Source organism: Salvelinus alpinus, chromosome 9 (genome assembly GCF_045679555.1).
Source record: "Salvelinus alpinus chromosome 9, SLU_Salpinus.1, whole genome shotgun sequence".
In the NCBI taxonomy this organism is placed as follows: domain Eukaryota; kingdom Metazoa; phylum Chordata; class Actinopteri; order Salmoniformes; family Salmonidae; genus Salvelinus; species Salvelinus alpinus.
Genome location: NC_092094.1, coordinates 46,695,567 through 46,722,714, shown reverse-complemented (window position 1 = coordinate 46,722,714; position 27,148 = coordinate 46,695,567). Strand labels below are relative to the sequence as shown.

Here is a 27,148-nt window from a genome sequence, read left to right as displayed (position 1 = left end):
AAATGTACAATTCAAAGCTAAGGCATTGAAAGGTGACAATGAAAGGTTTCACAATAAACTGAAAGTGTACCAACGTTTTTTGTTTCATGTTATCTGTAATGAAAAGTAGTTTCCCAATGATTTAAATATTGATGCACACATTGTAACATTTGACTAAATACTGCCTCTATGTAGCTGTTGTAAGATGAAACAGCCTACAGTGATAGTTGTCAGAAATTCACAGACCGTGTGGTGAATAAGGCGCAACAGTGCCTCTTCAACCTCAGGAGGATGAAGAAATTCAGCTTGGCCACTAAGACCCTCACAAACTTTTACAGATGTACAATTGAGCGCATCCTGTCTCAAGGCCATCAGACTGTTAAACAGCTATCACTAGCCGGCTACCTTGAAGTTAGGGGGTGTTTGATGTTGGGGGGAAATTAGCTAGCTAACAGCCATGGAAGAGGGTGAAAGGATTAGCTAGCAGTCCAGTTGCCAGTGAAGGTAGGCTACTCTGGATAGGGCAAGTACCTTTGTGGGCGGACATTATGCAAAGATTCTCCAGTTGAAAGTGAGAAACTATGAGGACAGTGATATGCTGTAGCAACATAATATTCAGTACCATCTAATTAATTGATTGTAGTCTGTTTCTTTGTGATGTTTTCTGTCCACAGATACAGAGCTGTGAAATCCTGTCTGCAGATGAAGAGGTCCCAATGAATAAGGGTACATCTTTGTTAGGTTAGAACATTTTGTAAATAAAAACACAGTTTAAAAGTCACACAATGTATAAACCTATTACAACTGGAGCAGGCCAACCCTGCTGGGTGTGCAGGTTTCGGTTCCAGCCCAGCACTAACGTACTTGTCAAACTGCAGCAACCTTGTACTTGTTCATATGAATTATATGTTAAAGGACTAGGGGGGTTTCCTATACACAGAAAACAACATGATTGGACAATAAAACTTACAGGGCTGAGCTTGCTTTATGCAGGTTTGCGTCGTGTAGTCGTGCCCTATGCAACTGTAGGCCTAATTAAAAATGTACTCACAGCCTGTCAGCTATTATTGTGTTTATTGGTTAATTCCAGTTAATTCTTTTGGATGGAAAAAGTCTAGGTAGCCTAGTCACCCCAAGTTTGAATATAAACCTGATTTGAACCCATTCACATTTCCACAAGAAAATGGGCTATAAGTACACAACGTTACCGCTTCGTTAGGCAAGACTATGCAGCTGCTGTTGGTAGAGTACATATGATCAGACTGAAAAATTCTCTATTTTCCATGCAGAACAGCATGCCAGATCGCTAATGTTGAGGTGTATACATTTACGTTTTTGCTTGTGTTTGAAGTGATGTTATCACATTTGCTAAATAAATCCCGGAAGAAAAATGGACAGCACGCCTTCAGCTTTGTGCCCGACCTGCAATTCCCGTGACTCTGATTGGTCAACACTCACACACAGAGAAGAGAGCCTGCAGCAGCACTCTGATGTGAACTACAGAGAAATTGAGGGGCTGGGGAGTATGTTAAGATCAAAATAAATATGAAAGAAGCAAAGGACAGGTAAACATTGAGGAAAAGCTGCCATAGTCTTCTGAAAACATAACCCTGCGTTAGTTTTATTTTTCAGTGGAACAACTACACAAATTCTAATGCTAAAGAAACAGCAGAATGGCTTTCCAAGAGGTGTTGAATGTGTTCCTGAAGGGTCTTGCAGTCTCAGTCCTGACCTAAATCTGCTTGAAAATCTGAGACAAGCATTGAATATTGTTGCCCATCAATGATTCCCAACCAAATTACTGAACTTGAGTAATTTTGACAAAAACAATGGATATGTTACCGTAAGAGGTTAGTAGAATCTTATTCAAAATTATTTACAGCTGTAATGGCTGCCAAAGGTGCTTCCACCAAGTGTAAACTCTGGGTAGTGTGAAGACATATGCTATCAATACATTTTCATTTTGTATTTATTTTATTAATTTGGAAAATGTTCTATATTTTTCCTTAATTTTGAAAAAGGAGGAAGTTGTGTAGATCTATAGGAAAAATATAAAACGTAATCCTTTTTAGATTTAATTTCAAGGCAGCAAAATGTGAAGACTGTGCAACGGGTGGTAAGACTTTCACTAGTAACTGTATGTAGGAGGATGCAAATGTAATTATATGATAATTAAAGTCATAATAGAATTTATATAAAAAATGCAATTATTGATATCAACAAGTCTAATTATTGATATTTCTAATTTAATTGTTGATACACATTTTAATTATTTCTATTGATACAAAAAAATCTAATTTGATATCAATAAATCATGACAAAAAATACAATTATTGATATCAATTTCAATGACAATATGTTAAAATAGCTTTCCATAATATGTCATGGTACAAATTTCTGAACGGATCTTGCACAATAACTACTGTATCTATTGAGCTCACAAGTAACAAACAATCCTATTATTATGGTGGGAGACACATGGTTAAGTACTTCAGAGGACCATAAAAGGAAAATCACACTACAAACTATCACCCTCATGCACTTAAGGAGATCATGAATATTATGGACACATTAGAACTAGCGAATATATGGAGGCAAAAAAAAACTGACCTAGTAAGATATACATGAGACTTAATCAAGCTAGCCATCTTGACTACTTTCGTGTTATTCTCACTGGCTCCAAAAGTAAAAAAACATGTTGATAGGAGACAGAATGTGATCAGACCACCATCTGGACAGAGATATTGGATGACAATTTGTTCTTAGCTAAGGCAAAATAATTTGACTTTTTCCCTGTACAACATACAGTACCACTCAAAAGTTTGGACACACCTTCTCATTCAATTTTTTATTTATTTATTTTTACTAATTTCTACATTGTAGAATAATAGTGAAGAAATCAAAACTATGAAATAACACATATGGAATCATGTAGTAACCAACAAAGTGTTAAAAAAATCTAAATATATTTTATATAGTAGCCACCCTTTGCCTTGATAACAGCTTTGCACACTCTTGGCATTCTCTCAACTAGCAAATCGCTGTTGACTTTTTCAAAATTTTGTTACGTTACAGCCTTATTCTAAAATGTATTAAATTGTTTTTTCCCCCTCATCAATCTACACACAATACCCCATAATGACATCACAATACCCCATAATGACAAAGCAAAAACAGGTTGGTAGAAATGTTTGCAAAAAAAAAAAACCCACTGAAATATCACATTTACATAAGTATTCAGACCCTTTAGTCAGTACTTTGTTGAAGCACCTTTGGCAGCGATTACAGACTCAAGTCTTCGGTATGACGCTATTTCGGTATGACGCTGTTTAGGCCCTAAACAGTTCATTCTGTGAGACTAGCAACTCCCAATGCAAGGCCACAAAGAGTACTGCCCTACAAATAATATATGGACTACCAGATATGTGACACCTCCTCTATTTTCATCTTCAGCTTTGGAGGGGAGTTTGACAATGACACTTATGCAGAACAACATGCAAAGCAATAGTAGATCAACCAAAAAAGTTACTCAATGTGCAACAAATGAGGACACACACACATACACAAAACTACCTTGAAAAATGCATGTTGAGGAAAATCAGTTTGCTGGGATCCTGCTGTCAAAATCAAAGCAACTAACACACTAACAATTCCATAGATATTATACTCAGCCGGTTCACGATAATGTACCTCCTTCTGTCTCTTTAAGGGGCAATCTGCACTTGCTACATCCATTTTTTGGATGTATAAATTAATGATATGTACCCATTGATTCTTGAAGAATATAATTTATAAATGCCTCATGAGCTTAGTTCAACTATCCTACCCCATCAGAACCCAAAATATAACCTTTTTTTACTCCAATGTTCGTAAACTAAGTAGCCTCAAAACATGTTTAAAATTATAATTTTGATTTCATGGCTGGTCAGTCCTTGCATCCATACCTCTGTCTATGAATTGAGAGTGGTTACATTTCTCCCTCAGCCGTTTACTAAAACAGGGGCAGCGAAAAAACACTCTGTTATTGTTTCCACTGCTGATTGCCCCTTTAAAGGCTTGCACATATTTCTAAGCAATGGATTAGATAAGCAGATACAGTTAGAGAGGAGAGAAGTCACCCACACACACCCATAATGCATGATAACCTCATGAGTTTGAGGAGGTTTTACAAAGACATTGCAGTGCCCTCTCCTGGTAAATACTTTCTATTACCGATTACCATGTTCAAAACATGGTTGAAATATACAGCATAGTACAGTAGGGCCTGTAATGGAAGGTGCTCTTTGGTGGTAGCGGGAGGCACACTGGTGTGTTCTTCTGCTTCAGGGATCTTGCGTCTCTATGCAGGAAGCGTAAGGGAGAAGTACCCCATCACGGTGTGCATATACAATGCTCCCTTCACTGTAAACCAAATAAACGCACTCTACCTACCGGTTCTAATAAAAGGGCAAATTGTATGAGATTGTCGGGCATCTTCATATTGCTTGAGATGCTGATTATTGGTAAATGAAATAAGTGTACACACATTAAATAGGGTGTAATGTTTATTGAGCATATGTACATTAGGACAACAATGTCATGTGTTTAGGTTACGTTGAAATGTACTGATAAACAAAGAATGCTATGAAATTAATTTGCAGCTGCCTTGTCAACAGGTATCCTATTAATTAATTTCAAAATAAGGCCTTTTAAATAATACAATAATTAGGTGGTTGCTTGGGTTTGTCCTGTTTCACACATGTACCAGTGTGTATTATACACGTGTGAAATGGAAATGTACTTTTTGCATATCCCAAATCCCCCCGAGACACCCTCGAAGAGTGGGGTCAAGGCTGCGAGGAGGGGAGCTCAAACATCTCTGCTGTAGTAAGTAAATAATAGTTCTGATTTCATTTGTTTTTTCTTTAGAAATCATTGCAATGATTTCTGATTATGTAATCAATTGATTTATTAAATATGTTTAAAATAATCTCCGAATTACAGAATGTTACAAACTGGTTATTTTTATAAAAATAATCAAATAAAAAGACTGACAAAAAACATTTGTTTGAACTTAGAATTGTACATAATACATCACTTTTCCCCCCAGAAATAAATCGCACCCCAGTTGTTTCATGGCAGCGTCATGTTTTGTGACTGCAATGCCTGTTTAACGGCAGTGAGCGTTTCTGACCAGAGATGACGCTATTGAGAATATATTTTGTTTTAGTCCCGTTTCCCTCCATGGTTTCTCCTCTCCGCGGGTAACTTGGCTTTTGGCTCAGTTCATTATACAGTCCCATATTCTTCCTCCATTAGGGCATCTCTCTGCCTTTGGACTGAATATAAATTACACCGACACACAAGAGAAAAGTTCAACTTTCGTAGGGCGAGATGGACATGAAAAAGAGGATCCACTTGGAACTAAGAAACAGAACCCCATCTGATGTAAGTTGTGACTTTTAAACCAAACCTTTAGTTTTCTGGCTAGCTTGCTACTTTTTTGCTTTCCAAGTGACCTGTGTAGCTAATGGTGACCACATGGGCTTAATGTTTCTCATTTATTAATAGAGCAGAAAATACTTAACTGTAACAAACTACATTACACTGTCCCCGTTGGGGCGTGAGGGGGAACAAGACAATATTCAATCGTTACTTTCGAAAGGCGATTATTTTTGCTTTCTGGCATTATTGCAGTGTTAAGTTTCACAGTCACTGGGTAGATGTTGCACACACACGGTTCGAATGCAACAACGTTGTCTCAATTATTTGTTAACTTCTACATCTGTGTTGTTGGAGACGTGTTTTTCCACGATGCGTTAGACATTGACGGAGTGGTTTATTTTATATAGACCTTGGTAGCCATGTTTGTTGCTAGCATAAATTCTAAAATGGGGCGCCCTTTATTACAATGCACTTAAATCCACAACAATAATCAAAAATTAAGTTTATACCCCATGCCCCTACTTTTGTGATATCATTTATGAGATCACGGGTGGCTTCTTTTCGACATTTTCCACGAATTGGGTAGGGACACATTAGATAGCTAGCAAACAAAATTAGTCATTAACGTTTGTTCTCACGACTTATGCACGTCTTGTAGGCTACTTTTACATCCCCTTTTCGCAAGCTAGGAATGTAACGTTTATATTACTTGCTAAGAATCAACTGAAGTTGAGGGAATTAGCCAGCTACAATGTCGCCGATGATCTAACGTTGCATGCCTACCCTAACATTCCGTCAAATATTATTGTTCGATTTGAGATTCATAAACTAAATAATTTCCCGCAAATTAAAGCTGATTTGTTACAATGTTGCTAATTCGCAGCGGCCAGCGAATGTTTGGTTCCCGCCATATTCCCCACAACTACCACGAAAGCAAACCAAATACTTATTGAAACTGGCAAACCTCCACGTTCAGATTCGGTATTTTGTATGTTAATAATTTAAAATGTCTAATGCTTAGGCTACCGACAATCCCCGAATAACGTGTTGGTCGTCGGCTCGTGCAATAGCCTGTGTTAGGATTTATGTTTAAGCATAATAGCCTGTTAGCATATTGGTTGAAGAGGAATATTGTTTTGTTACACACATACACAAACTATACAGAGGGGTGTGGGTGTGTAGGTTTAAGGACTGACCAACACAGGCCATAAAAGTTGTGGACAGTCTGGAGAGGGGAAGGGTGCATCTCTCTAGACCAACCAGGAGGTTAGAATACTGGACAATACCATATTAGGAACTGTTTTAGTGTAGAATCGACAGACCCAAGACGGAGCTAATCTACCCAGCAACCAGATGTGGACAAAGGAACGCGCCAAGGGGCCAGCAAAGGGGGGCAAAGTCTAAACCAAGCCCAGCCTCTACTGTGATAGGCTAACAGACGCGTTGAAACGTCATCACGGTATAAGAACAGCTGTTTACGTACTCCTTGCCAGTTCTCTGTTCATCCTGCGCGGTGAAACAGTGAACCCGTATATACGAAAATTGCATTTGCCATTCATTGTTTGCGGTAATTAAACATAATTAAAGAAAGTTAGCAAACCTTGCTTTTTATTTATCCTGACACCGGATGTGTTACACGCAGCGTTCACACCTGCCTGAATGACACGAGACAGAGGAAACTGCGTTCGGTGCGTGGGTTGCTAAAACTCGACGTTGACGCTCTCTGATTTTCATGCAAACATTGATAAAAGTATTCTACATTGAAAGTTAATTTTAAGGGATGATTTTACGTAATTACTGCATGTAAACAGTCATCCATCTCCGGAGAGTTTAGAGAACTCTGCATACTGTATCTCAGGAATCGCCATGTTGTCATTCTGCCGTCTTTGAAGCTCTGGCGAAATGAGGCTCCATCTTTGTTTGACTAATTTCCGTTCTGAATATTTCCTTCGACGTTGTTAGCGAAACGGTGATATAATGTAACAAACTGTCATATTGGTCGTTCGCTCGACGACTAGGCGATCCATTTCCCCAATAAATTTGATTTTAAAATTAAAACGTGCATCTTTACAGGGTATATTCGCAATCCTTTCCATTGCTGTAGGGTAGGTAATGGCGGGCAGTCAGGCTTCTCTTGCAGGTCCTCAACTGCACAGCAGCGCTTAAAAGGGTAATGGCTAGCCTGTAGCGAGCTTGATAACAAAAAGCATTGCATGTGTCATTAGTGACTGAACAGCGGGCAAGTGAAGGTAGAACTGTATTGTGCGGTTCTTCCTCGTGGCAGCTGGTTTAAAACCTGTTATGGCTGCAGCCCGGTGTCGGTACACTTATGACAACAGCCCGTCCAAGTGCAGGGCGCGAAATTCAAAAGATATTTTTTAGAAATATTTAACTTTCACACATTAACAAGTCCAATACAGCAAATGAAAGATACACATCTTGTGAATCCAGCAAACATGTCCGATTTTTAAAATGTTTTACAGCGAAAACACCACGTATATTTATGTTAGCTCACCACCAAATACAAAAAAGCACAGACATTTTTGACAGCACAGGTAGCTTGCACAAAACCAACCTAACTAACCAAGAACCAACCAAACTAACCAAGAAACAACTTCATCAGATGACAGTCTTATAACAAGTTATACAATAAATCTATGTTTTGTTCGAAAAATGTGCATATTTGAGGTATAAATCATAGTTTTACATTGCAGCTACAATCGGAAATAGCACCGAAGCAGCTAGAACAATTACAGAGACCAAATTGAAATACCTAAATACTCATCATAAAACATTTATGAAAAATACATGGTGTACAGCAAATTAAAGACAAACATCTTGTGAATCCAGCCAATATTTCCGATTCTTTAAGTGTTTTACAGCGAAAACACAATATAGCATTATATTAGCTTACTACAATAGCCAACCACACAACAGCATTGATTCGTTAGGCACGTTAGCGATATCGAATAAACCATCAAAATATATAAAAATTTTCACTAACCTTCTCAAACTCCATCAGATGACAGTCCTATAACATCATATTACACAATACATATATGGTTTGTTTTAAAATGTGCATATTTAGAGCTGAAATCCATGGTTATACAATGTGACCATGTAGCAATTATTTTCCAGAATCTCCGTATATGTTTCTGACACTCACCTATTCTGACCAAATAACTATTCAGAAACTTTACTAAAAAATACATGTTGGACAGCAAATTAAAGATAGCTTAGTTCTTAATGCAATCGCCGTGTTAGAATTCTAAAAATAACTTCATTACGACATGCAGCTTACGTTATGGCGAGAGAGCGCCCAAAATCTGGGCGCAAACTAATAGTACACATGTTCGACAGATATATGAAATAACATCATAAATGGGTCCTACTTTTGATGATCTTCCATCAGAATGTTGTACAAGGGGTCCTTCGTCCAGAACAATCGTTGTTTGGTTTTAGAACGGCCTTTTTCCCTCTCGATTTAGCAAGCAAAACTTGCCAAGTGGCGCGAAGCTCTCCATCGTCAACAAACTCAGAGAACGGAACACGCCAAAACTCCCGAAAAAATTTCAATAATCTGATTAAACTATATTGAAAAAACATACTTTACGATGATATTGTCACATTTATCAAATAAAATCAAAGCCGGAGCTATTAGCGTTCTATAACAACAGCTTTTCAGAAGCCAATCCGGAAGTCCTTTCCGCGTCTTCCTGAACAAAGGAAATTGGGGTCCTGTCATTCCAAGCGCTGTCTTTTTCCCATAGAAAGAGCTAGAGACCCCATTTCACCTCTCACAGCCTATTGACATCTAGTGGAAGGCGTATGAAGTGCATGTATACTAATAGATTTCAAGCAAAAGATTAGGTAGGCCCTGGAACAGAGCCTCGATTTGAGATTTTTCACTTTCTGACAGGAAGTTTGCTGCAAAATGAGTTCTGTTTTACTCACAGATATAATTCAAACGGTTTTAGAAACTTGCGAGTGTTTTCTATCCAATAGTAATAATAATATGCATATTGTACGAGCAAGAATGGAGTACGAGGCCGTTTGAAATGGGCACCTTTCATCCAAGTTACTCAATACTGCCCCTGCAGCCCAAAGAAGTTAAAGAAACAACCGCGGTGTCTCGACATAAAACATCATGCAACCAAATACCTTTATTGATGACTCCACTCGACAGCCTTATCAATGTTTCACTTTGCCAATGTGCAAACCATGATATTTGACGTTCAGCGTTAACTTTCTTCAACCCTTTTATCGAGTTTTGGTTGCGTAACGACTGTCCCTCACGTAAACTTTTTAAACAATGAGATTTTGTTGTGAGGAATTGAAAGGTTGCAAGTATTCATACATAAATCAGGAAAATGTCAGAATAACAACCACTCCTGTCATTGAGATCCATATTTTGTGTATTGACCTTTTACAATCATGAAGTTTAGATTCAATCGTAGTTTTTGTTGTTGTATTAATGCCGCAAATGTTGTTGTCAACATGTAACCATTAGCAGATTTTCCCACACCATTTTTGCATATATGCGTAAAATAACGCTTTTATAATATGTGTGCATTCTCAGTTTTAGTGTTTGTAGTGCATCTGTAAACAATGCATACATATGCTTTTCTTTGAATTACAATTTTACAAATTTTTATAGGTACGAGAATTTGTCCTGGATAATTGCAGATCAAATGAAGGGAAAATTGAAGGTCTCACAGCAGAATTCGTCAATCTGGAATTCCTCAGTTTGCTAAACGTTGGCCTAATCTCAGTCTCCAACCTTCCCAAACTTGGGAAACTCAAAAAGGTAATGTTTTTTTTACACAAGTTACTTAGTTACAGTATTGTAATGACCTGACTAGATCATAAAGGAGCAATTGTCCAGACAGAAAAACGTTTTTTGTTGACTCCTTTAAATAAATAAAAACCCGTAAATTCTGCCTGGGGGGTATAGAAAGAGCCATTGTATGCATTCCTAATGGCAACCTATTCCATATATAGTGCACTATTGAGGGCCCTTGTCAAAAGTAGTGCACTGTTATGTAAGGAATAGGGTTCCATTTAGGGCATAGTCATTGTTTTCTGAAAGACTGTTACTTGCTTGGGAGTTTTTTTGTTGTTGACAGAGGTGACTGATATGTCTTCACATTATGTTGCAGTTGGAACTCAGTGACAATAGAATCTCTGGTGGCCTTGACGTGCTAGCAGAGAAACTCCCCAACCTCAAACATCTAAATCTAAGCGGGAACAAACTGAAAGACATCAGTACGTTGGAACCTTTGGTAGGTACACCAAACTCCCGGTAGAGCACAATACAGTGCGACACCATCTCATTGTCTCAGGCTATGCCTCAAATGACACTATACCTTGTATAGTTGGCAGACAGATTTGTTTTATACTAATTTCTGATTTGTTTCCCTATGTGGCTCTAGTCAAAATTTGTTTGCTAGCCTATATGGGCAAAAGGTGTGCTCTAAAATCAAATTAGATTTATTCGGCCAGTGTTTTTTCACACCCTAATTACCCTACACCCATTTGGTCCCACAGAAAAAGCTGGACAGCCTGAAGTCTCTGGAACTGTTCAACTGTGAGGTGACCAACCTGAACGACTACAGGGAGAGTGTGTTCAAGCTGCTCCCTCAGCTTACCTACCTGGACGAGTACGATGTGGAGGACCGAGCGGCATCCGACTCGGACGGTGTGGACGATGACGGTGGGCATCCATTTTTTTGTGTGTTTTGAGGGAATATGAGGAATGTGCAGATGTGAGTTGAATGGGGGTCTTCTGTAGCTCAGTTGTTAGCCCATGACGCTTGCAAAGTCAGGATAGTAGGTTTGATTCCCGGGATCACCCATACATAAAATGTATGCTCGCGTGACTAAGTCGCTTTGAATAAAAGCATCTGCTAAATGGCATATTATATATTACAATCCATATTAGTATATCGTGGGTGTTTTGTCATGCAAGGGAATTTTATTGTGTATTTGTACGGTTTATCGGCATGTGATAACAGACAATGGATGTGATTAGATATTTATTAGGATCTTTTAGTCCTCAGTTGGACTAATCTACCAAGAGTCCTTAAACATAAAAATACAATTTATAATATGATCACATTTTCACATAACACACTTTTGCTAACAGACATAATACACTGACATTGACCAGATAAATACTCTTTAACACTCTGAAAAGAGAGATTGATTCCTTCGTCTACCATAGTCCTGCACAACCTTCCAACGTATTATATCTAAATGGTTCTAACGTATTGTTTGAATTTCTATATTGAAAGGTTTTTGGTTTGCTCAGATATATTATTCAATTGCTCTGAATCAAAATGTGATGTATTTATTTTGTTTTTAGAAGATGAGGAGGGAGAGGAGGAAGACTTTGATGAGGAGGATGAAGGAGTAGAAGGAGAGGAGGAAGATGAGGTCAGCGGCGATGAGGAGGTAAACCCCTTTTTGGTTTGTTTGACTCAATAGTTTTAAAGATCAACAGGGGGCATATTGTTGATTCTGACATGCTCTGTCCCTTCTCTCCAGGAGGAAGACCTTGGCATTGATGGTGAAGTTGAAGATGAGGAGGACGAGGATGAAGAGGGTATGTCATTGTCATACTTTTTGTCACAAGCTCATGTCCGAAATTCATGTTAAAAAGTTTAACTTTGGGATACTTTACTAAGCACAGTGTAATAACTCTTTCTCACTTCCCCTAGATTCTAGTGTACCCATCAACAAACCGATCCTCACAGCATCGTACGAAGTTGCTTACCTGATCGCAAAGCAGGGCAAACCACACACCATTGGTGAAACACTCATAAAACCAGCTGTGTTGAAGATGGCGAATATCATGCTGGGAAAAGAGGCTGAAGTTAAGTTATCCCAAATTCCTCTTTCAAATGACACCATCAGCGACAGAATAGAGGACATGAGCAAAGACATCTTGGCTCAAGTAGTTGCAGATCTGATTTCAAGCCCGGCAAAATTCAGCCTTCAACTCGACGAGACCACAGACGTTTCCAATCTAAGCCAGCTTGCTGTATTCGTGCGCTATGTGAAAGACGACGTGATAAAGGAAGATTTTTTATTTTGTAAGCCTCTTACAACAACAACTAAGGCAGCCGATGTGAAGAAACTTGTGGATGACTTTTTTAAAGACAACAATCTTTCGTGGGATATGGTTTCTGCAGTTTGTTCGGACGGAGCTCCAGTCATGCTGGGAAGAAAGTCTGGTTTTGGTGCGCTAGTGAAAGCCGATGCACCACACATCATTGTTACGCATTGTATTCTGCACAGGCATGCGTTGGCAACAAAAACCTTGCCTCCAAAACTGGCAGAAGTACTAAAAATTGTAGTGGAATGCATGAACTATGTGCGAACTAGTGCTCTGAGGCACCGCATCTTCAGTGAGCTGTGTAAAGAAATGGGCTCTGAATTCGAGGTACTTCTGTACCATTCTAACGTTCGGTGGTTATCCCGGGGACAGGTGCTAAATCGTGTTTTTGCCGTGCGTGTGGAATTAGCCCTGTTTTTGCAAGAGCACCAACATTGTCATGCAGATTGCTTCAAAAATTCTGAGTTCATTCTCATTTTAGCGTACATGGCTGATATCTTCGCAGCTCTCAATCATCTCAATCAAAAGATGCAGGGCGGTGGAGTCAACATCATCGAAGCGGAGGAAAACCTGAAGGCTTTTCAAAAAAAGCTACCGTTATGGAAACGACGAACAGAGAACGATAACTTCGCAAACTTTCCCCTGCTGGACGACTGTGTAAGTAAGATCGAAGATGTATCTGGAATCGGAGACATTTCTGTACCCGCGGAACTGAAGCAAGCAATTGCCACGCACTTAGATGAGCTTGCAAAGTCTCTCGACGGATACTTCCCTACAAGAGAGTCATATCCAGGATGGATGAGACAGCCGTTCACGTTTAGTGTTGAGACAACAGATGTCAATGATGAATACCTCGATGAAATCATTGAAATTCAGCAGAGCCAGGTTCAACAGCAACTCTTCAGAACAACAACGCTTTCAACGTTTTGGTGTCAACAAATGGAAACGTACCCTGTTATTGCTATGAAAGCTCTGGAGATTTTCATACCGTTTGTTACAACATATCTTTGCGAGCAATCCTTTTCGAGGATGCTGGACATAAAAATGAAGAAAAGGAACAGACTTTGTTGCGAAAATGACATGAGAGTGGCACTTGCCAAGGTGAAGCCACGCATTTCTGAACTGGTCTCTGAAAGGCAACAGCAGAAGTCACACTGATTTGCAGTAAATATTCATTATTTTGTTTTTGTGTGAAAATCATGTTTTGATGATTTAGTTCTTTGAACACGCGGTGTTGATGTTGATGCACGGTTCATATACCTATGTTTTGAATTTGAAAAAATCATATTTTATTTTTCCAATTAAGAAGGGTTCGGTGAATGCGCATATGAAACTGGTGGGGTTCAGTACCTCCAACAAGGTTAAGAACCACTGCGCTACAAGCTTGGCACACCTGTATTTGGGGAGTTTCTCCCATTCTTCTCTGCAGATCCTCTCAAGCGCTTTCAGGTTGGATGGGGAGCGTTGCTGCACAGCTATTTTCAGAGAAGTCCGGGCTCTGGCTGTGCCACTCAAGGACATTGAGACTTATCCCGAATCCACTCCTGCGTTGTGTCTTGGCTGTGTGCTTAGGGTCGTTGTCCTGTTGGAAGGTGAACCTTCACCCCAGTCTGAGCGCTCTGGAGCAGGTTTTCATCAAGGATCTCTCTACTTTGCTCCGTTCAGCTTTCCCTCGATCCTGACTAGTCTCCCAGTCCCTGCCACTGAAAAACATCCCCACAGCATGATGCTGCCACCACCACGCTTCAAAGTACAGATGGTGCCAGGTTTCCTCCAGACGTGATGCTTGGCATTCAGGACAAAGAGCTCAGTCTTGATTTCATCAGACTAGAGAATCTTGTGCCTTTTGACAAACTCCAAGCGGGCTGTCATGTGCCTTTTACTGAGGAGTGGCTTCCGTCTGGCCACTCTACCATAAAGGCCTGATTGGTGGAGTGCTGCAGAGATGGTTGTCCTCCTGGAAGCTTCTCCCATCTCCATAGAGGAACACTGGAGCTCTGTCAGAGTGACCATCGGGTTCTTGGTCACCTCCCTGACCAAGGCCCTTCTCCCCCGATTGCTCAGTTTTGCCGGGCGGCCAGCTCTAGGAAGAGTCTTGGTGATTCTTCTTCTCTTTAAGAATGATGGAGACCACTGTGTTTTTTGGGACATTAAATGCTGCAGACATTTTTTGGTACCCATCCCCAGATCTGTACCTCGACACAATCCTGTCTCGGAGCTCTACGGACAATTCCTTTGACCTCATGTCTTGGTTTTTGCTCTGACATGCACTGTCAACTGTGAGACCTTATATAGACAGGTGTGTGCCTTTCCAAATCATGTACAATCAATTGTATTTACCACAGTTGGACTCCAACTCTAATCAACATCTCAAGGATGATCAATGGAAACAGGATGCACCGGAGCTCATTGTCAAGTCTCATAGCAAAGGGTCTGAATACTTATGTAAATAAGGTTTATTTATTTTAAACTCTTTTTTTCATTTGCAAAAATTTTAAAAACTTGTTTTCGCTTTGTCATTATGGGGTATTGTGTGTAGATTTGATACATTTTTATTTATTTTATACATTTTAGAATAAGGCTGTAATGTAACAAAATGTGTAAAAAGTCAAGGGGTCTGAATACTTTCCGAATGCACTGTATGTACATGACGGCAGGGTAAAGAGACTAGGCATCAGGATAGATAATAATAATCATAATAATACGAGTAAAACAAAGAACAGAGTAGCAGCAGCAAATGATGTGTAAAAGTGTGCGTGTGTATATTTTTGTTGTGTTGGTATTCTATGTTTGTGTGTGTAGTGTATGGGAGTGTCAATGTATTGTGAGTGTGTATATATAGTTTGGGTACCATTAAATTGACTACTTAGCAGTCTGGCTATTTAGCGGTCTTATGGGTTGGAGGTAGAAGCTGTCTCAGAGCCTTTTGGTGCGAGAGCCGATGTTCTGGTACCATTTGCTGGACGGTAGCAGAGTGAACAGTCTATGGCTTGGGTGGCTGGAGTCTTTGGACATTTTTTGGGCCTTCCTCTGACACCACCTGATATAGAGGTCCTGGTTGCCACGGAGCTCAACCCCAGTGATGTACTGGGCTGTCCGCACCACCCTCTGTAGCGCTCTGCGGTGCATTTGCCATACCAAGAGGTGATGTAGCCAGTCAGCTCTCAATAGTGCAGCTGTAGAACTTTGAGGATCCGAGGGGCCCATACCAAATCTTTTCAGATTCCTGAGGGTGAAGAGGTGGTGCCGTGCCCTCTTCACAACTGTGCAGGTGTGTGTGGACCATTGTCAGTCCTTAGTGATGTGGACGCCAAGGAACTTGAAGCTCACGACCCACTCCACAACAGTCCCGTCGATGTGGATGGTGGCATGCTCTCCCCTTTCTCCTATAGTCCAAGATCAGTTCCTTGGTCTTACTGACATTGAAGGGAAGGTTGTTGTCCTGGCACCACACTGCTAAGTATCTGACCACCTCCCTATAGGCTGATTCATTGCAGTCGGTGATCAGGCCTACCATCGTCGTGTCGTCAGAAAACGTGATGATGGTGTTGGAGTCGTGGGAGGTCACGTAGTCATGGGTGAGCAAGGAGTACAGGAAAGGAAGCACACACCCCTGGACTCAGTGAGTCCATGGAACTTATGTGATTTGTTAAGCCAAATTTTACTCCTGAACTAATTTAGGCTTCTCTAAACAAAGGGGCTGAATACTTAGCTAATTTGTATTAATCTTAAAAAATATATACTTTTTCTTCCACTTTGACATTGAGTAGATTGTTGAAAGAAAATTATAATTAAATACATTTTAATCCCACTGTAAAAAAAATAAAAAATGGAGAAATCCAAGGGGTATACTTTTGCAAGGCAAAACAACAATCTCAGCTCTGCATATTTTTTTACGAAGTAACAGAATCATTATATAATTTATTCTGGAATTGTCCCCCCCCCAAAAATCACAACATTCATTTAAAATTAACCCTACAAATAGCAGTGTTGGGTGATTTGGAAAACCATAACCAACAATATAATACTCATAGGAAAAAATAGCATCATTAACTTACAAATCGGTGGATACTATACGATTAGAAAGGTTAAAAATTAATGTAAGACATCCCGGCAGTTAAAAAATATGTGGCACGTGGAAATCAAAAGAGAATGGTTTTCGGAGATAGGTGGGATTATACAGCTCACGATTGGTAAATTAATACTGAAAACACTATATAGATGTCTGAGTACTATCTATCCAATATGTAATGTGTATAATCAAACCATTGTGTGTAAAAGTACCACGTATCTAACAAAAAAGCTCTAAAAACTACAATGTTAAACAAAGTTACTTTTGCCCTCCTCCGATGGGCCCAAAAAATAAACGTATGCTTACTAAACAAAGCTCTTATCAACAACAAACTAAGTTAATTACAGATACAGTTCTGCAGCTCAAATGTGTGTCAAACTCAAATGAGCAGGGACTCCTCTCGCAAAGCCGGCATGCTTACACCTGGTTTCATTTACACGAATAAGAGCGTATCACGCTCTGAAAACGTAGCGTGTCTGGTGAAGCAGGCCAGTTAGACAGCAATGTTCTCATAGTTCAAGCATTCATTCGGTCATGTCATGTCTTATCCACTCAAGAGGAGATCAATGGCCTATCAATCTTCTGTTTGATCCCCTTCCCCGACACAGGGCACAGTCATGTTTTTGTGCCTTCTCTTCATGTGTTCTGCTTATGTCTGAAGCATTTATCACAATAACTACACTTGAATGGTTTCTCCTCCGTGTGCAGTCTGATGACTAATTAATGCCCCTCTGTCACTGAAGCATTTTGGACATGTAGAACACACATGTGGTTTCTCCCATGTGTGTATTCTCAAATGTGAATTCAACTGAAAGCCAGTGGAAAAAGATTTGCCACACACATGGCAGTGATGTGGTTTCTCCCCTCTGTGTCTCTTCATGTGCCGATTCAAATTGGAACTCTGACTGAAACATTGGCCACACTCCTGGCAGGGAAATGGTTTGTCATTGGTGTGAATTCTCACATGCCCTCTAAGATGATGGCGATAGGTGAAACATTTCTTACAAAAATGACATTGATGGGATTTCTCCCCTGTGTGAATCCTCATATGCATCTGCAGACTACTTCTCTGAGGGAAGCATTTGGCACATTCAGGACAGCGGTGAGGTTTTTCCCCTGTGTGAATCCTGCTATGGTTTTTCAGGTGATCCCTTCGAGAGAATGAATTGCCACAATCCTGGCACCGATAAGGCTTCTCCCTCGAGAGGTGCCAAGGCGAAATGTTTTGCCACATTCATTACAATGATATGGTTTCTCTCCAGTATGAAGCCTCATGTATTTTTAGATTTCCACTCAGAGTGTAACATTTTCTGCATTCATGGCAATGGTGCGATTTCTCCCCTGTGTGTACCATCCTTATATGGACATTCAAAATTCCAATCGAAGTTAAACATTTGCCACAATCATTACAGGGAAATGGTTTCTCCCCTGTGTGGGTCCTAATATGATTTTTCAGATCCGTAGGAGAGTCAAAACTTTTACCACAAACTTCACAAAACCTAGTTCTGTGAGTTTCTAATATGTGATCCATCAAACCTTTTAGGGATTGACAGCTTTTTCCACAAACACCACAAATGTGTTCCTTATCTTTTCTGTGTCTTCGCAAATGTCTCAATAAAGCCCCAAAGGAGTGACAAGGCCTTCCACAAACCTTACAACTAGAACCAGCAGGGCATTCACTAGGTGGTTTCAAATGGGACATCATGTGAGTTTGTATGTGATCCCTCACACTTTCTAGTGATGGACATCTTTTTCCACACACACCACAAATATGTTCCTCATCTTTTCTAGGACTTTTCAAATGAGTCAATAATGTACGCATGGAGTGACAAGACCTTCCACACACCTTACAACAAGCAGGGATTTGTTCTTTTTCTGTCCGTGTCCTCTTTGATTTGCGCATCTTTAAAGCCGCCAGAGGTCCTCCACTCCACTTCGCGTCAACACTTTCACGGTTTTCATTCTGAGATGCAGAACAGCCTGGATTTACTAAAGAGAGGGCCTGAGAGTCACTGTTTGGTTCTGAAGAGTCCTCATGAGGTTCTGTTTTTATCTGTTTAGTTGAAGAGTCTCTGTTCTTGCATTCTTTACTTTGGGTTTTGTTAAGATGTGAGGACTGAGTTGGATACTCATCATACTCACTTTTCACACAGGGAAAAGTGGTATTATATTCCAGCTTTTGGCTGGTCCTGAGTGCCACCTGTTCCTCTTTAATCTGTGTGGACTTGGAGTCATCTTTCCCCAGACTGGGGCTCCTTTCCTGCTCACAGTGCTGCTGCTCGGGGGGAACCTCCTCTTCAATGGCATTGAGCTGTTGGCGGTCTGAAGGGAAGAAGAAATTATTAATTAGCTAAAACTCGAACACTGAAATGATAGAGGCGTTTCTGTAAAACCTTGGAGTAGTCATAGTAATGACATGACAAACCCTGGCTGTGACCCCACGCTCCGGTGTCTCGGGGAGTGGGATATAAAAAAAGAAAAAAACATGTCCAATTTACACATGCGTCTAAATTACACACTTGTAAATGTAATGGGGAAAATACAGTATAAGCACCCACCCCCAAAATGTGGAGTGAGACTATGGCTTTAACCAGGACTTGGGAAGAACAGAAATGTTAACTTCTGAATAATCAAACACTTTATTTTGGGAAGGAAAATAATAAGTTATGTTTAACCATTGTTTTATTAATGCAGCTCCAAAAAGCCCGCTGTGCAAATCAGGGGAAGTCCACAGCCCAGGATCTTTTGACTTGTTTTGGGTCCGACTCCGAGAGGAAACACAAAATTGGTCTGCCTTTGGGGCCAAGCACCTGAACCCCATGTCTAGTGGTAATTGAACAACAATCACCACTAGACATGCAACTATAGCATTAGGAATTAGAATAGTAATTGAATACCCTTTGTTTTCAGTTTGGATATTGGTTTGATATTTGGAGTTGACACATCAATACCTAGTCGACAGAAGGTCCTATGATGATTCGGGTGATATCTAGAAGAATCAGATGATGCTAGAGAGCAAGGTACAGCCTTTTTATCTACATTCTGTTTTCAAAAAGTGACTAAATTGGTTTCAATAGGGGGAATATTATGCACTCACGGCTGTCTTAAAAGTGCAATCAGCCGAACCAGGTGTTTACAGACAAAAGTTTTTTTTTTTTTAATACAATTAATGATCTAGAGAGCTTAAACCAACTTTGTTTTTACCCCACAATAATTACATTTAAAAATGTAATCTTGTTAATTAATTTAAAAACATTTTTGGGGGTAAAAATAAACATAAATAGGCCTACTTGCATGACCTAGAGAGCTAAAATCACTTGTAGCAGTCACTGATGTCCCTAATCCATTATACACCCATTAGAATTCCCATTTTAAAGTTCCCTGATTATAAATACATTTCCGGTCCTAATTATAATTTTTAATGGCTTCCAATCCACGTGGGCTAGAGATCTATAGCAAGGTTTCCACTATGAAAATGTGTCGTCGGACATTTGACCGGCAGCGTTTTAATTTACCAGACATTTGAGAAATGTACCGGATCCATATGCATTGGTGCATAACCTGATTAGGGTGTCCACCCACGGTGCTCAGAATGCCAGAAATTACATTTAGATGATGGTAATTCATATTAAAATAACATCAAAGTCGACGGCGCAATGACATGTGTCCTTACCGCTTACTTTGAAGATGCTAGAATAACTGTCCACGTGTACTTTTCCTCAGCCAACAAGACAACGAACAGCAAAATCACTAGCCTATGCATAGGAATAGTAGGCTGAGTAGATTGGACAGTCATACACATTTAGGATAATAATATAACTCAATCACTGTTCGCAAAAACAACAGTGCCAATGCATGGCTGAGCCCATTTAGTGTAGAGGACTGGGCTGTATCAGATACTATGCTATACAGAAACCCAGCCTATATAGCTTAATTAGCCTACTCCTGTCTACACTATTCTATTGGTCAGCTTGTCAAGAAAGAAATAGCACAAACAGACTCTGGGACAGTCGTGGGACGGTGGATCCCAAATTCATACAACTAGATCCCAAATTAATTTGGCTACCAGACAATAAAAGAAAGCTGGAAACCGATAGAACATGAAAGAAATAGGCTACTGGTTTCAATGGCATATGGAAACCTGTAAAAAATATTTGCCTCCACATACATGGCCAGATTTTGCCTAGGCTACTTTGAAGCAAGGCCTCATATGTAGTAAAACGTTCAGGTTTCAAATCACTCAAATGTATTTCTAAATCCCTTTTTACAATCAGCAGATGTCACAAAGTGCTATACAGAAACCCAGCCTAAAACCCCAAACAGCAAGCAATACAGATGTAGAAGCACGGTAGCTAGGAAAACTCCCTAGAAAGGCAGGAACATAGGACGAAACCTAGAGAGGAACCAGGCTCTGAGGGATGGTCAATCCTCTTCTGGCTGTGCTGGGTGGAGATTATAATAGTACATGGCCAAGATGTTCAAATGTTCGTAGATGACCAGCTCAGGTCCTCCGGGAGGGGAGGGAGAGAATTAGAGGGACAAACTATTGCAGCATAGATACTGGAGGCTAAGACAGGAGGGGTCGGGAGACACTGTGGCCCCATCCGACGATCCCCCCGGACAGGGCCAACCAGGCCAGATATAACCCCACCCACTTTGCCAAAGCACAGCCCCCACACCACTAGAGGGATATCCGCAAACCACCAACTTACTACTCTTAGACAAGGCCGAGTATAGCCCACGAAGATCTCCTCCAAGGCACGAACCTGAGGGGGCGCCAACCCGGACAGGAATATCACGTCAGTGACTCAACCCACTCAAGTGACGCACCCCTCCTAGGGAGGGCATGGGAGAGCACTAGTAAGCCAGTGACTCAGCCCCTGTAATAGGGTCAGAGGTAGAGAATCCCAGTGGAGAGAGGGGAACCGGCCAGGCAGAGACAGCAAGGGAGGTTCGTCGCCTTTCCGTTCACCTTCGCACCCCTGGGCCAGACTACACTCAATCATAGGACCCACTGAAGAGATGAGTCTTCAATAAAGACAAAGGTTGAGACCAAGTCTGCGTCTCTCACATGGATAGGCAGACCATTGCATAAAAATGGAGCTCTATAGGAGAAAGCCCTGCCTCCAGCTGTTTGCTCAAACAATTAAGTAGCTATATGTTTTCAAAATGCATACTGCCTTCAGCTCATTGCAAAGTGGTGTGACGCGCTGATAAAGCCCATCTTTCGTTGCATTTGAATGGCGATTTGGAAGAGCACTTCAACTACCAGTTGAGAAATATATATATATATTTTTTATCGTGGCCCCAAAAATATATTTAACACGATTGCATTTAGAATTGTTGCTTGCAATGATTGGGCTTCTAAAAGTGGTGTCTGAAAGATTTTCTGCTAAAAGGCTCTGTATCTCTATGCTGTTAATGGGTTAATTTGCAACATTTTGTGGAATTAAATTGGTGCGTGTATATTTGTTATGCATCTTATTTATCGCACGCAACAATTTAATTCCACGAAATTATGCAAATTAACACAGACCGATAAGCATGACATCAAATGTATTTACATAAAATAATAGGCTAAAAAGCATTATTTCACATTTTTATTCTTCTCCCAGACAATTGGCCAGCAGTGCCAATTTTATTTATTGACTTTTCTTTTTTTTTTTTAAAGGCCTGCTAACGGAAACACTGATCTACAGATGTGGTGTGTTCCCTGACCTCTATTATCAACGCAAATGACTGTTTTCAAAAGTATTCCCTTTTGATTTTCTACAAATATGTTTCCCATTACAGCTGTGGTTATTAATTCATACAGATCTAATTTTCAATAGCTTCCAGTCCAAATGACATATGCATAAAACCACTTGATGTTAGGTCACTGACTTCCTTCCTCAGCCTGGTCTCATAGACTAGACGTAACATAGTAAATGTACATCCGGGACACTCAAATTTGTATGATATGTTACATTTGGTATTGTTACATAAGACAAGCGGTTACTTAAGGCAAAAGCGAAAGTTGCACGTCCATGGGCAACTTTAGCAACCTTTTAGCTACTTTGCATGTTAGCTAACTCTTCCTCTAACCTTAACCTAAATCCTAACATTAGCCACCTAGCTAACGAACGTTAGCCACCTAGCTAACAAACGTTAGCTACCTAGCTAGAATTCATAACATATAATATGTTTTGAGGTTGCCTTCCTCCCTAGTACACGATTAGAAAATCTATTTTTCCCCCCACTGATATTACATGAATATTTACTGTGATATGACTAAATTTCAATAGCTCACTGTCCATGAACTACAGATCTACAGACAAGTGTGTTGGGTTCCTTGACCTCTTATCAAAAGGTACTCTTTTTTTCTCCCTTGGTCCTCTTGAAAATAGTTTTCATATTACTGCTTTGGTTACTAATTAACGTACAGACCTACTTTTCTATAGCTTTATATCCAACATCCTTTCCAATAATTGTACATATTTAAGTCACCTCCAAAATATTTGGCAGCCTTAATAAAGATAAGCAAAAAAATACTGTACAAAAGTGTGCATTTAAAAAAATATATTGTTTTATACTAACACAACTGGTCATAGAAAGAGATTGTTTAACAAGTCATCTTTTATTTATTTATTTATTACAAAATTGGTGTCACTACTGTTTTCAATACTCTAGCACCCTCTCCTTGCGAGGTTAATGACACAAACTTTTTCGAAAATGTTTTACGAGATTGGAGAACACATTGGGAGAAGGGTGTTTTCACACAGTGTTTTCAGAAAGTATTCACACCCCTTAACTTTTCCCACATTTTGTTGTGTTACAAGGAGAATTAAAATGGATTTAATGGTCATTTTTTGTCAACAAATCACACAAAATACTTGAATGTCAATAGGGGAAAAATGGACATGCGCAAACATTTTTGGACACCAATATATCTTGATTATGTAAGGATTCATTCAACCCTGAGTCAATACATGTTAGAATCATGTTTGGCTGCAATTACAGCTGTGAGTCTCTCTGGGTAAGACTCTAAGAACTTTCAACACCTGGATTGTGCAAAATGTTCCTTTTATTATTTTCAAAATTCTTCAAGCTCTGTCAAATTGGTTGGTGATCATTGCTAGACAACCATTTCAGGTCTTGCCATAGATTTTCAAGCAGATGTAAGTCACATGTCTTGGTAAGCAACTCAGATTTGGCCTTGTGTTTTAGGTTAATGTCCTGCTGAAAGGTGAATTCATCTCCCAGTGTCTGGTGGAAAGCAGACTGAACCATGCTTTCCTCTAGGATTTTCCTGTGCTTAGCTCCATTCAGTTTATTCTTATCCTGAAGAACTCCCCAATCCTTAATGATTACAAGCATACCCATAACATGATGCAGCCACCACCATGCTTGAAAATACGAAGAGTGGTACTCAGTGATGTGTTGTATTTGTCCCGAACATAACGCTTTGTATTCAGGACATGAAGTTAATTTCTTTGACACATTTTTTGCAGTTTTACTTTAGTGCCTAACTGCAAACAGGGTGCATGTTTTGGTATATTTTTATTCTGTACAAGCTTCCTTCTTTTCACTCTGTCATTTAGGTTAGTATTGTGGAGTAACTACAATACTACTCAGTTTTCTCCTATCACAGCTATGAAACTCAAATGTTTTAAAGTCACCATTGGCCTCATGGTTAAATTCCTGAGAAGTTTCCTTCCTTTCCGGCAACTGAATTAAGAAGGATGCCTGTACCTTTGTAGTGACTGGCTGTATTGATACACCATCCAAAATGTAATTAACAACTTCAACATGCTCAAAGGGATATAAATATATTTTTTCCCCTCCATCTACCAATAGGTACCCTTCTTTGCAAAGCATTGGAAAACCTCCCTGGTCTTTGGTGTTTAATGTGTTTGAAATTCACTGTTGAACTGAGGGACCTTACAGATAATTGTGTTATGTTTGGGGTACAAAGATGAGGTAGTCATTAAAAAAAATAACGTTGAAAACTATTATTGCACACAGGTTGAGTCCATACAACTCAAGCAAATTTTTACTCCTGAACTTATTTAGGCTTGCAATAACAAAGGGGTTGAATCCTTATTGACTCGAGAGACATTTCATTTTCTCATGTGACCGTAGTTTAAAAAGTCTTGATAGTGCTCAAACAAAGACGTCATATCTGAATTCCATCTTTATGCACCTTCGCCATTACAGCATTATTTAATCTGCAGTATTCTTATGCTATTTATTCTGTTGCCAATATTTAAATGTTAAAATGATAATCTGATTTATAATTACTACTTCTCTTTCTAAACATAGCAATGTGAATGCAAAGAGGACTCGGACCACAAAATAGGTGAATTGGCAAAAGAGTTGAGTCCTCATTCAAAGGCAAGGGCAGTGAATACAAAGAACCGAGCTCTTTTGCTTGTTTGTTTTTTTACCCCAGAGTTCACTTTAAAGAGGACTGAGAGCAGTTATTTTAAAGATGACTATGTGAAAACACCCTAATAGAACTGATATTCATATAAAACCAGTGAAATAAAAAATGGCAAATCTAATGGGTGTACTATTGACAAGGGAGGTCAGTCACAAAATATCAAATGGTTTTAGATGTATATGTCCTTCGGACTGGAAGAAGCGATTGAAAATTAGATCTGTATGTGAATTAATAACCACAGCTGTAATAGGATAAATATTTTTAGAAAATCAAAAGCGGACAAAAAAATGTTTTATGAAAGGTGTACCTTTTATAAGAGAGGACAAGGAACCCACCACACGTGTCTGTAGATGTGTAGCTCATATGGACAGTGAGCTATTGAAAATAAGACCCATCACAGAAAATATTAATGTAAAATCAGTGAAATGGCATTTCTAACATTGTACTATGGAGGAGGGAGGTCAGGGACCTAATATCAAGTGGTTTTCTATGCATATGTAATTTGGACTAGAAACTATTGAAAATTAGATCTGTATAGGAATTAATAACCACAATTGTAATATGTGAAATATTTTTTTTAACTCAAAAGGTGAGGAATAAAAAAATAAAATAAAGGTATACCTTGGATAAGAGAGGTCAAATAACCCACCACACTTGTCTGTTGACCTGTAGCTCATATGGACAGTGAGCTATTGAAAATTAGACCTATCACAGGAAAATAATCATGTAAAATCAGTTAAATGAAACATTTTAATGGGTGTACTATGGATGACGGAGGTAAGACACTTAACCTCGAGAGTTTTAGAAGTATGTCATGTGGATAAGAAGCTACTGAAAATAAGATATGTACGTGAATCAATAGCTAAAGCTCTAATTGGACAAATATTTGTAGATAATCAAAGAGGAATTATAAAATAAATAGTGTACTTTTGATATTAGGTGAATGAACCCACTGCCCTTGTCTGTAGATCTGTAGCTCATATGGATAAAAATGTATTGAAAGTTAGACCCATCACAAGAAATAGGACTATACAATCAGGGAAATGGTGAACTGGAATTCTAACGAACTAGCATGGATGATTGGGGGGGGTCAGATAAGTGACATTATGTGGTTTTACATCTTCATTTTACCTGGATAGGAAATACTTGTAAATGTGTCAAATATATAACACCGGCTTTAGTAGTTAAGAGGTAACTATTAAACATGTTGGGCCCTTCAGCAACTGGAGGCCCTATGCAGTGTGTATAATCTTCATATAGGGTTCCGAACACTACTGAATGGTAATGCATTTTTTTGTGGGGGGGGGGCGGCGGCGGCGGCAATTACCGGTATTGCACATTTACGACGGTCCATAAACCACGAGGGCCAGAAAAACACTCCTTTTCGGCTCTGTTCAAGAGTTCGACTATCGGAAAAAACAAAGAGTGTACCTTGCGCTCTACCGTCATTTGATTTTATAATCTAGATTACTGTATCACTCTCATCCTAGGACCTTCTGTCGGAGAGCTATTGACTCTGAATATCTAAAGTAAAAACACATTTAATGCGGTGAAATGAACTAGCAACCAGCTAACATTAGCTAACGTTCCAAGAACAATAGCTTACATGCTACAGTAACGTTATCCCTCAATTGAATGATATACAAACATTTACTTATTTTATGTGTATAAAATAAACGTTAATGTGGAAACATAGAGTAACAAACCTGCTCTATGTAACTGTATCTCTGGTTTAAGGAGGATATCAAGCAGCTTCTGGGAGGGCGGCAGTCTTCCAGCGCCAAAACCCCTGGGCAAGTCTTCAGATGTAAAAATCCTTAAGTCCAGAACTTTTCTGCCACAATAATGTCCAGTTTCTTAAACCTCTTTGAGACTACAGCCATACAGTTTATAAATGTGGCAATGAACACCACAAAATCCAAATTTTTAACACACAGGGTATATTTTTACTGGCAGCAAACATTTACTACAGCCTGTGGTGCATCCACTACCATATCTTCACTAGCATCACTTGTTTTCTCAATTATTTTTTCACATTCATGGAGTGCCCTGTAAGGGAGATTCGATTGGTCACTAACTTTTGCCACCTCAATCTCCTTCACCCTTACCGGGCACTCCAGGATCATGATCCCCC

At 39.5% G+C, this 27,148-nt stretch overlaps 1 protein-coding gene, 1 long non-coding RNA gene and 1 pseudogene across 2 annotated transcripts; 1 reads left to right on the top strand and 2 right to left on the bottom strand.

The window, feature by feature from the left end:
* Window positions 1-4,505: 4,505 nt before the first annotated feature.
* On the bottom strand, window positions 4,506-7,639 carry LOC139530228 (uncharacterized). The gene is made up of 2 exons (XR_011665981.1): window positions 7,055-7,639; window positions 4,506-6,474 (listed from the first exon to the last, which is right to left on the bottom strand). It is a non-coding gene; the product is annotated as an uncharacterized lncRNA (long non-coding RNA).
* LOC139530227 (protein FAM200C-like) lies at window positions 5,201-24,583 on the top strand. Its single transcript, XM_071326432.1, has 7 exons — window positions 5,201-5,406; window positions 10,061-10,210; window positions 10,563-10,685; window positions 10,951-11,116; window positions 11,768-11,856; window positions 11,950-12,007; window positions 12,123-24,583. The coding sequence occupies exons 1-7, from the start codon at window positions 5,353-5,355 to the stop codon at window positions 13,676-13,678; spliced, it is 2,196 nt and encodes a 731-aa protein (XP_071182533.1). The 5' UTR covers window positions 5,201-5,352; the 3' UTR covers window positions 13,679-24,583.
* Window positions 15,286-27,148, bottom strand: part of LOC139530958 (zinc finger protein 345-like) — a 25,115-nt pseudogene continuing 13,252 nt past the window's right edge.